The 12,175-nt window shown below is 42.0% G+C and overlaps 2 protein-coding genes across 6 annotated transcripts in view; both read right to left on the minus strand.

Moving 5' to 3' along the window:
• The window catches only part of METTL15 (methyltransferase like 15), a 303,907-nt gene that overhangs the window by 225,575 nt on the left and 66,157 nt on the right, over positions 1 to 12,175 (minus strand). The window lies entirely within an intron of this gene.
• On the minus strand, positions 596 to 1,705 carry LOC105979129 (ubiquitin-like protein ISG15). The gene is made up of 2 exons (XM_013006113.3): positions 1,594 to 1,705; positions 596 to 1,154 (listed from the first exon to the last, which is right to left on the minus strand). The coding sequence occupies exons 1-2, from the start codon at positions 1,702 to 1,704 to the stop codon at positions 678 to 680; spliced, it is 588 nt and encodes a 195-aa protein (XP_012861567.3). The 5' UTR covers position 1,705; the 3' UTR covers positions 596 to 677.

A 12,175-nucleotide genomic window follows, 5' to 3' on the forward strand; every position in this document is an offset into this window, starting at 1 on the left:
CCCAGACACTTCCCCAGACTTGGCTAGTTGGTTCTGGAGTGTCAGGACACCTCCAAGCCAGTTAGTGTGGACCTGCCTCCTTCACAGCCGCCAGGTGGGCAGGAGCTTACTCACCTGCATGGACTCCAATAAATGTACCTCTTTTGGCCTCTTTAAGCCCTGGTGGTGCTGTCAGGTAAGCAATGGACTGCTAATCACAAAGGCTGAGGTTCAAAACCACCTGCCACTCCACGGGAAGAAGATGAGGCTGCCCACTCCTGGAAAGACATCCACCCTCAGAACAGAAACCCTATGCATCTAAATCACCTCGATGGCTTTGGGTTTGTGGCCGATTTAGAAGTCAATTTCTCAAATGGCGTGGGATGGTCTTCAATTCCTTCACTGACTTCTGAGCCCACCCACCTCTGAGTGCAAAACACTTGTCTTTATCCTGGTGCCCCGTTGGCCACTGTCATGAGGCGCCTGGTCATCCCCAGCTACCCTGGGTTCCCACCTGACCCCATCAGCGGAGCAGTGGTAAGAAGTGAGGGCAGGACAGAGAGACGGTCAAAGACAGAGCAGGAAGCCAACTGTTTCTTCACATAATAAACGTGTTTATTACTGCTGCTGAATGCTCACAAGTCTCAGAGTGGAGACCCCTCTCCAGGTGCCTCTGGAGAGCAGGAACTTCATGTTCCTTAGGACCTGTCTCCGCCACCCCGAAGCCGCAGATTCATGAACACTGTGCAGTCAGGGGTGAGGCCGTACTCCCCCAGCCGCTCCTGGTTCTCCATGGGCTTCCCCTCGAAAGACAGCCAGAAGTGGTCTGTCTGCACATGCTCCTGCTCGCTTATTTGCTGCTTCAGCTGGGCCACGGTGTCAGTCAGGTGGATGCTGTAGGCCTTGCTCCGACCCTTGTTGTTGTGCACCAGGATGTTCATGGATTTGCTGTTCTCTACTATCAGTAGGACCACGCTGTCCTGGCCCAGACCCTGCTTCACAAGGGGCACCCCATCCTCCAGCACCTTGCCTTTTGGGTGGGCCAGCCGCAGCTGGAAGGCAGGCACACCCATCTTCTTGGAGACCTGCTGCTTCAGGTCCGACAACAGCATGGATTCCGTCAGGGATACCGAGATCTCCTGCCCAGTCAGCATCTTCACTGTCAGGGACCAACTCTGCATATGATCAAGGGACTCAGGGACTGGGCATCACACCTGGGCTTCCCCCTCCCCACCCAGGAACCTAGGGCTGGCCCAGGGCAAACTCTGGGGAGCCAGAAAGCCTGCCCTTCCTGTCCCTCTTCCCTACGCAGCCTCCAGAGGACCCTGAAAGAGAAGTATGGAGAGAAAGCGGGCCAGCGCCCCTGCCATCCTAGCCCCTTCCTTGCTAAGATGCCACACTCTGTGTGGTGCCCCAAGGAGGATTCGGGGTTGCCATCAGGGTGAGATCCAAATCCTGGCTCATTCTTGGAGGGGGGAGGAGCTGAGCTCTGAATGCCTTGGAGCATCTTGGAGCCAGGAGGTGCTCACCCTCAGGAGGGGCCCCGAGTGGGAAGGGGTCAGAAGAACAGCGGGTACCAAGCCCACCTGCCTCCCATCTCCAAACCGGACTCACCATGGCTGTGGATTCCAGTGCTGGGTGCTCGGCAGCCACAGATGAGTTTGCTGGCTCCTGGCTCTCACCTCCTCTTACACAGCCCCCCTCCCTGCAGCCCTTGCTTTTCATTAGCCCCAAACAACACACGTGACTCAGCAGGCGTGGCATCTCTGAGAGGAGCTAGCCTGAGACCCATCCAAATGCTTTCAGTTTCAATTTCCTTTTCCCAAGCCTGGCCCCAGAGGAAGCGACAGAAACAAAACTAACCCCAGGGAAACAGAGGGGGGCGGGGTGGGCGCTCAGCTGCATCTTCTGGGACCCAATTCATGCGCCCTCCCCCCTTCATCCTCACTCCCAGGATAGGCCTTCAGAAACCCCCTAGATGCCTTGTCCTTAACAGGTGCATAAGTGTCACCAGGGCGAGCTGATAAATGGCTGGAAAATCCTGTTTTCAGTTCACTGACTTACAAATGTCGTCCATCGCGAGCATGGCCACCGTTAACTCAGAAAGGACAGTCACCTCCATTGATCTAGGACAGCAGTTCTCAACCTGCGGGTCGTGACCCCTTTGGGGGTCAAACGACCCTTTCATAGGGGTTACCCGATTCATAACAGTAGCAAAATGACAGTGACGAAATAGCAACGAAAATAATTTTATGGTTGGGGGGGTCAGAACAACAGGAGGACCTGTATGAAAGGGAAACAAGAAGGAAGTGAGCTGCGTGGTGATACGTCATCGAGGGGTGGAAGCAAGATGGGTGTGACTTGTGGAAAGGAAGGTCGGTGATCTGCTCTGTGCACCCTCCCCTAGTTCCCGATGCAGCGTACGAAAACTAACTCAAGGACCCGTGAGGAAAGTGAAACTCAACATATGGAAGAAAATACTGCAGACTTCTCTGTCTGCTAAGGAATGAATGTCCAGTTTATAGACAGAACTCCTACAACTCAGCAACAACACACAAGCCAGCCTTCCAAAAGAGTGGGCAAAGGATTCAAGCAGGTATTTCTCCAGAGAGGAGGCACAAAGGGCCAAGAAGCCTGTGAGAAGGTGCTCAGCATCATGAGGCATGAGAGAAACATAAAGCCAAGCCACAGTGAGACACCACATCACACACACAAACCAGAAATCGGTGTTCCTGAGGCTCTGGAGAGCCTGGGACCCTCACGCTGCTGGTGGGAGTGTCGCTGGCGCGGCCACTGTGGCAAAGAGGGTGGAGTTCTGTCGTAAAGTTAAGCACAGCATTGCCAGGAGACCCACGGCTTTGGCTTCTAGCAGTTTGAGGGGGCTTCAAGAAGTGCATGGAAAAATTCCATTCTCTTTTACCCCCATCTCCCTGCAAACATTTGGAAGCCCTCTCGTAGCCCCCAACTAATTGAAAACAGGTGTTCCAACAAATTCTCATAGATGCATGTGCCATATGAGTTACAGTAGTGGAAGCCCGGTGTCCGTCCATGGCTAACCCCATAAACAAATGTGAACGACACACCATGCAGTCTTATAAAAAGGAACAAAGTTCTGATACACACTGCCACGATGAACCTCAGAAACACCATGCGGAATGAGGGAGCCCACTTCTTCTTTCTGATTCTCTCTATATGAAATACCCAACCGCAGTGACCTTGTTGGACAGGGTAGAACTGTCCCACAGGTTTGCCAAGACTGATATCTAAACCCCCTCATCTCTCTCCTGTGGGGTGGCTCAAAACTCAGGGCTACCCCGTCAATTCCAACTCCTGGTGACCCTGTAGGCCAGTATAGGACTGCCCCCGGGTGTCTCCAAGACTGGAACTTTATGCCAGAGTAGAAAGCCCTGACTTTCTCCCACAGAGTAACAGGTGGTTTTGAACTGCTGACCTTGTAGTTAGCAACCCCAACGTTTAACCACTGTGCCACCAGGGTTGTTGGGCCTGAACTACCAGCCTTTTCCTTTAGCAGCTACCATAAGTGCTTTATTCACTGAGCCACTGGGCTCCGCATATGAGATCTCCAGACCAGATCACAGGTCCCACAGAGACCGAATCATAGTTACAGGACACAGATGGGCCATGTCCAGGGGCGAGAAGGAAGAGACGTGATGGCTCCCAGGGACAGGGCCTTCTTGGAGGGGGGTGGGGAAGGGGATGTTTCAGGACCTAGATAGGAGTGATGATTATAAAACACTGTCAATCTATTAAAGCCACTGAATTGTCAAAAAAAAAACAAAAACAAAGCCACAGTAATTTAACTGCTTCTGTTAATTTCCATTTCTATTCTTCTGAATTAGTACTTCAGTATCTCTTACAACTAATATTCCAACTAGCTCCTATAAACAACATCTCGACTACTAAAAGGCACTTATGGTATTGTTCTAGATTGGGCACCTTGAAACATGGATTTGCTCATACTGAAAACCATTACCAACTACTACTGCCTGTGCTCTGGCCATTTCTCCTTCCTGAGCTTGTTTTCTCTTGCCCCTTCTCCCTCAGGCATTCTAGATTCCAGCTAATGGAACCAGTGCGAGAGTGTGTTTATGCACCACGTATTCTGACATCTATGCTATTGCTGAAAATGCATTTCTCCAGATGGAATGATTTTCTCCCAAAATGCTATGGTCATATTCTATTTACCACTCAAGGGTCATCTCAAATAATACTTTTCCATAAATATATCTAACACCCTTCCCTGACATCTCTCCAGTATTTCAACTATGGAATGTGCCACGGTTTTTCCTTCTTGTGTTACAACAGACCATTTATTTACCCTCCTCTGAGAAAGCCGGGACTATATGCTCCAGGAAAGATTCACAGCCTCAGAAACTCTATGGGCAGCAGGAGTTAGAATCAACTAAAGCCCATGGATTTGTTTGTTTGTAATTTGAACTTATCATTTTTAAAGATATAATTCAGTCTAGTTCCTCTTTTTATCTATCTTTAGGACATAACCTCCTATCTTACCTGTTCTCTCAATATAAGACTTACTAGAAGTGTTTAGCATGAAATAGTTTCTCAAATTGATCAACTTCATTCATGTCAACACTGTATGTGTTGTTGGTGATGGTACCAGCCTAGTGCAGTAGCAATACATGTTTTGGTATAAATTTATTACAAAATGAGGGGTGAATTAGCTCGATCAAATTAAATCATCTTTAAAAGAGAAATCAGTTGATAACAGAACATTATACAAACTATAGCCAAGGATCCTCTCAATATACAAATTTGCTTTTGGAACTCTTCCGGAGTCAGCTAATTCAAGTTTATTCTTGCTTCATTATAAGGCAACTTTCAAATCAGTTGCCTCGTGGAAGCAGTACCACATTCCAGGTCCATAGTAAAAAGCTGTGGAAATATGTTTAGTTGCCATTATTACTGGTGGAATTTATCCCGAGCATTGGGGAAGACAGAAATGCTGCAATATGTAGGGAAACTTCAGACAACCTATTTTTCTATCCTATTCAATGTCATATATGTAGACAATTGTCATTTTATTTTTTAAGAGTTTTATTGGCATGTACACTGCATATGGTGTAATTAAATAGTTCAATCATATCAAAGAGAGTTATAAAATCTTCAAAATCAATTTTATAACATTTACTTCTTTCTTGTACTCATTGTAATCAGTTACTCGCCTGCCCCCAATTTCTTCTGTCACACACATGGCCCCTCCCCCAAGAAACTATTGCTGCAGTCACTATCTCTACCCATCCTGGATTTCAAATACAGCAAAGCATAGAAACAACACAGAAAAACAAAAAAACAAAAACTACTGCACGATTCATTATAGCACATCTTTTCACGTCTTACCACATCAGTAAGATCACAGAGGATCCACCAGAGGCTTAATCTTTGTGTGCACCCACCCTATGAATGAATTGTGGGTTCCTACTGTGACTGATAGCTTTCTTTAAACCAGGTGTTCACAATTTAAGCTGGAATGATACCATTCCCTCCTTCAGGTTTGGATTTTATGTTCATAATCCTTGGATCATACAGACTAGTGTGCTTCTTCCAGGGAGCCCAGTTGATATTTTTCTCAGATGACTGCTTGTTCAAACACCAGCCTTAAGACCCCAGATGTTATTTTTTCTAATAGCTAGGCACAACTAGTTTCTTCACCAGGCTTTCCTTTAGCACCCATATCCTCAGTGATCTCTTCATGAAAGTGAGTATCAAGCAGGGCTCTCCTAGAAAATTACATTAACATTACACTTAACCTAATGCCAAGTTCCTTCCCTCCAACTTAACATAATTTTTCATAATTTGAGAGAAATGTTTGAAAAATCTATGTCAAGTAGATGTATAATGCTTAATACATAATAAATATCAATAAACACTAGCCATAATGACAATGATGTTATTTACTACTTTTATAATCCTCTTCATTTGTAATATTATCTAATATCCCCACTTCTATGAGTTGTGCTTGGTAAGTAATATATATATATATATATATATTCTAACAAAAGTTTTTATTCCAGTGCATATTTGTATACTAGCTATTGAAATTCTGTACCTTTCTTATATAGAATGATTTATAAACTTCATTTAAATGCAAGCATTCATTATTAGTAGGTGCAAGCAGCTGGTTATAGTGTTGTTTTAAAACATTTACATAGCGATACTTCATATTTATAAATTTTTAAAATATGTATGATTTACTCTTTTTTCACGTATCCTGTGCTTTTTGACAGTTTGCATTATGCCACTTTGCTTTTACAAAAGGTCTGTATTAGTACCTGTTTTCATTACCCAAAAGAAAACTGGAAGCAGGTTTACCCTTTTAGGAAAATAGGGATGGGGGGTGGGGGGGGAATGAAAGAAGCTTTCAGAGTTTGTTTGTAGCAAGCCACTTGCTAAAGGGACAGAATACACCCCAGTGAGAAAAGCAGTGTCATTGAGTTAGTTAATTGTGCCAACCTGGCCGATAAACACATGTGGGGCTAATTGAAAGGCTGAGAGATAAATGGGTGGTGAGCCTCGCCTTTCTAGTTCTCAGGTCTCTTGCTTTGTGATGGTTGTACCGGGTGCAGCTGCCTTAGCAGTTAGTTCCCTGCTTCAGCTTGCAAGATGGATTTCCTACAAGACATCCCCAAGGAGAAGCCGCATGGATCTATCCCGATGCAGCCCTGGGTGCTGGAGCAGCTGTGTGGAGACCCCTGCTAGTGCTGAGATGCTTATTACTTCATTGACTCACCTTTCCTCCTGCAGTCAGCATCATTGCCTCTGTTTTGTGAGGTGGAGGACTTTGTGGACTGGTGTTGGGTTAATGGGTTAATGTTGGACTTGTGGGCTTGGGCAGCATTGGGTTGGGATGTTTTCGTGATGCACATTTTCTTTACATAAAACTCTCTTATACATGAGTTGCTGTGGATTTGTTTCTCTAAAGTACCTAGACTAATACAGTCATGTTCCTTCTCTCGAATCAAAGCATCTCAACATCAAGCCATCATACATTTAAATGATGACTGTAGGCATTTAGCTAATATTAGTTTTAAGTTTTATATGTTATTTGGAGTGATTGGGTAGGCTATTTTTTTTTACTCTTGGTTCGTAATTTTTTTTAAGTAGGTATTAATAGTAATTCCTCATTTATTTTACATATTTCAGTTTATGAAAGGTTTCATAAGCATATGCTATATAAAGACAGTGGGGAAGTCTATATTTCTTTAAGCCACAGTGAGATTTTTTTATTGTGCATATTACATTATATTTTCAGGATAATAAAAGGGTGCTACAAATATATAAAGGTATGTTGGGTCTGATACAATTGAAAAGAATTGTACTAAATTAAATACAACAGCCATAAGTACAAATACCCTGCTACATTTATTAAAGGAAGGAATGTTTTTTATTGGATTGTGTATTTGACTCCTTTGCCCATGCAGTATATTTTTAAAACAAGTAATTAGTGATGATAATTGTAACAAATATTATACTACCTTACAGTATGTTGGATGACCCTGGGTGGTGCATACAATATGCTTGACTTCTAATCAAAAAGATGTAGGGTCTAGTCCATCCAGGTTCCATGCATATACAAATGTTGTGAATAAAGCTGATGGTGCCTGGCTATCGAAAGATATGGCGGAAAAAAAAAAAAAAAAAGATATGGCGCCTGGGGTCTTAAAGGCTTGACGCTAAAAAAGTGGCCATCTAGCAAGGAAGTAACAAAGCCCACATGGAAGAAGCACACCAGCCTGTGTGATCATGAGGTGACAAGAGGATAAGTTATCAGGCATTAGAAGACCCAAAACAAACAAAAATATCGATACAAATGATGGGGGTAGGAGAGGAGACCCAAAGCCCATCTGTAGATAATTGGGCATTCCCTCACAGAAGGGTCACAAAGAAAGAAAGAGTCAGCCAGGGCAGCATAGCACCAATGAAACATGCAACACTCCTCTGGTTCTTTAATGCGACACACAACTCACCCCCCCACCCCACCCCCCGCCTACCATGACCCCAGTTCCACCTTACAAATCCAGCTAAACTGGAGGACTGGTACAGATAGGAGTTCTCAACACATGGAATCCAAGACAGATTAACCTCTCAGGGCAGCAGTGGGTATGGCGATATCATGGAGGTAGGGGGAAGGTAGAGCAGGGAGGTAGAGAAGGGGGAGAAATGGGGAACCCACAACAATGACTTGTAACTTCCCCCATCCCTTCCTGGGTGTGTGTGGGGGGGTAAAAATAGTAACGTGACAAAAGAAAACAACAGGCAGTGTAAGATAGGAAAATAACAATAATTTATAATTTATCAGGGGTCCATGAGGGTGGGAAGGTGGGGATAGGGGAAAAAAGGGGAGATGATAACAAGGGTTTAAACAGAAAGAACATATTTTGAAATTGATGATGGCAAGATATGTATAAATGTGCTGATACAACTAATGTATGGATTGTTATAAGACCTGTAAAAGCCCCCAAAAAATGATTTATAAATTTTAAAAAAATCATTCTTAAACCATATAAACTCACCAAATTCACTGCCATCAAGTTCATTCCAATTCACAGAGACCTTACAAATCAGAACAGAACTGCATTTGTGGGTTTCTGAGACTGTTAATCTTTAAAGTGTTGAAAATTTCTTGCATGCATGGCTGGCTTCAAACTGATGACCTTGCAGTTAGCTGCCCATGTATAGTTAATATCCAAATTCTAAGCCCAAAACATAAGCTAGGTCACTAATTGCAAAATTCTATTATCTTCCATAAGCAATTTTAAATCTAAAGGTAGAAATAGTTCATGAAATGAGGTAAGTTTTATGATTTCACAAAGACTAGATATTATGTTGAACAGAAACAATTTAAAGGGCCTGTCTTCAGTTATCAGACATCAAAGAATGAAAAATCATATCACTGGGTGCCCACCTTCCTGATACAATCACTGAAGACAAACGTGTGCATAAGTAAATGTGGTGAAGAAAGCTGATGGTGCCCGGCTATCAAAACATATAAGGTCTGGGGTCTTAAAGGCTTGAAAATAAAGAAGCAGCCATCTAGCTCAGAAGCAACAAAGCCCATATGGAAGAAGCACACCAGCCTGTGTGACCAAGAGCTATCGGAGGGAGCAGGTGTCAAGCATCAAAGAAGAAAAATCATATCATTGTAAATGAGGGTGAGTGCAGAGTGGAGACTCAAAGCCCATCGGTAGGCAACTGGACACCTCCTTACTGAAGGGTTGTGGGGAGGAGATGAGCCAGTCAGGGTACAGGGTAGCAACGATGAAACATATAACTTTCCTCTAGTTGTTAAATGTTTCCTCCCCCCCACTATCATGATCCCAATTCTACCTTACAAATCTGCTAGACGACAGAGGATGTACATTGGTACAGATAGCAAGTAGAAACACAGGGAATTCAGGACAGATGACCCCTCCAGGACCAGTGGTGAGAGTTGTGATGCCTGGAGGGAGGAGGGAATGTGGGGTGGAAAGGGGGAACCGATTACAAGAATCTAAATATAGCCTCCTTCCTGGGGGATGGACAGCAGAGAAGAGGGCGCGGGGAGACGTCGGGCAGTGTAACATATGACAAAATAATAATAATTTATGAATTATGAAGGGTTCATTAGGGAGGGGGGAAGGGGAGGGAGGGGGAAAATGAGGAGCCAATATTAAGGGCTCAAGTAGAAGGCAAATGCTTTGAGAATAATGATGGCAACAAATGTACATTTGTGCTTGAAACAATGGATGTATGAATGGATTGTGATAAGAATTGTACAAGCCTTCAATAAAATGATTTTTTAAAATAAAAAATAAAGGGTCTGTCTTTATAGATTTTTCATTTAATGTACATTTTGGATGAATTTATTGTCATTTAAAAGTACTCTTTTGGGTGGACTCATCAAATATATTGGCTTAGCTACAAAAGGATAAAATCAGTGTAGGATTGCTGCAAATCAAAAAATCAATTCATTTACACCTAACAACAATATACTTCCATTTCTAAGCTTTCTAGAAGATACACATACTTTTGTAATATCAGGAAAAAACAAATTTATTGTTTGTTTTTTACAGAAAAATGTGAAAATTCATAAAATATTATCATTTTAGTTTGTATCATTTAAGAGGTTGCCTTTTTACAAGTGTTTTTTGCTTGCTTTATTTAACACTTCAGAAAGAAAATAAGAGTGGCTTAACAGCCCTAGATTGTGAAATCATAAAATGTTTACGGCTAAATATTTACCTATTGGAAAAGGTAATTTTTAAGGCTTCCAAGATCCTAATGAGCACTGGAGGTTCTCTCAGGTAAGTGTTGGACTGCTACCTGCAAGGCTTCAGGGGTTGTAGCTGGGGGTAGAGGCTTGTTTGTGGTGATGTTCATATTGACCATCTGGCTCCCTAGAGAAAAATGAAGCTATATACTCCCATGAAGATTTAGTCTCAAAAACCCTACAGAGGGTCAATGGGAGTCAGAATTGACTTGATATGGCAGTTGGTTTTAGATTTAAGATCCTATTATAATGAATAATCAGGAAGATTTATGGCATTTGAATTTAAGATACATTTCAAAATATGTTGAATTCTATTAATGTTGTTTTCAAAAAACATGAAGTATACTTTTAATGTAAATAGTAAGATATCTTTCCCCAAATCATATCCTCTTAACCTCTTCACTACATTGACTCTTTTCCTGTAGCTCTTTAAGGAATTTCTGGTTCTGTGAGAGATTCAATATGGCTTCCCTACCCTCTTCCTATCATACCTGATTTAAAAAGGGCCATGGGCTGTTAATCTACCTTTAGAAACCTAGAAGCACAGAAGGGAAGGAAAAGACAAAATAAATTCTAATAAACTTAGAAGTTTAAAGGGGAAGTATCAGTTACTTAGACTGTAAAGTAATTAGATCCATGCTTAGATTCAGAATTAAGTTTCAAGCCAACTTTGTTGGAACAAGGCTATTTCCTAAGTTTGATTATTTCGTAGTGTGCAGGATCATACATTTAGATTAAGCTTAACTGAAAAAATACCAAACTAATGTCTGTCATCTAGTCCATTCCAAATCACAGCAACCCTTATAAGGTGTAAATATTTATGAGAATAGACAAGCTCATCTTTCTTTCTCAGAGCAACGGGTAGATTTGAACCACTGACCTTGAAGTTAACAGCCCTATGCTTACTACACAGTGCCACCATGGCTCAGAAAAACCTTAAGAACCATAAATTTTAGAACTGGAAGATAATTAAACCCTCTGGTTCAACCTTTTCTCTGTCCCCAGATCACCCCACCAGAACAGGAGGCTGTAATTTAGGAAAGCTAGGGGTTTTTGTTTTGGTCCATAATTTTTTCTGAAGCCCTAACTAGCTAATGCTAAAAGGAGTTAAAGAACTAAACTATAGGAGAATTATGCATTGTACTATACACATACTTATTATTGGGGAATAAAGAAGTCTTAAGAAGAAATACCAAAAAAAGAAAAATCTTAAATAAATGAGAGAGCTGGAACAGGAAAGGGCAGGGATTTCCCTCTGAAATGCTTCACTACGATGCAGACAACTAGAGACCACCTGACCCTGCCTTGATTCTCTCATATTTCCTGCCAGTAAACGGTGCTCCATCTTTTGTAGCTCTACCATTTGTGTGCAGCCTTGTTTCACAATTTCAATGGCAAGCCACCAATTCACTTAAGTCATGTTCTAAAATCATCTCATATTGAGACTGACTTAGATTTAGATGCAAAAATTAGATTGTGGTGTCTTTGAGAAAGAGAATTGAGATAAATAAAAATGCATAAGAAAATGAAGGTATTTGGAGTATATACTATATTGCAGAAATTATCATTGGTATTTTGCAAATACTATTTAATAAAATTGTACAATGCCCCTAATGTGATAGTTGTAAGTACAATATTTTATAGGTAAGATGACTAAAGCTGAAAGAAATGTATTAATTTATACATGGACATGCACTACAAAACCAGAACTCTGATTTGTTCAAACAATGTATTTAATATCAAAATCTTTATACATCATTACCCTATAAACTTTTGAATGTCTATTTCATTCTATTAAAATGAATTGTACAAGTAGACAGTGATCTGCAGCTTATTTAGTTCCTCATGCCAAAAAAAAATGTAAACAGAATCCAAGGATATAAATCACTTGCCTAAGATTACATCACA

Source organism: Echinops telfairi, unplaced genomic scaffold (assembly GCF_000313985.2).
Source record: "Echinops telfairi isolate 266 unplaced genomic scaffold, ASM31398v2 ScPeMD7_60;HRSCAF=208, whole genome shotgun sequence".
NCBI lineage: Eukaryota > Metazoa > Chordata > Mammalia > Afrosoricida > Tenrecidae > Echinops > Echinops telfairi.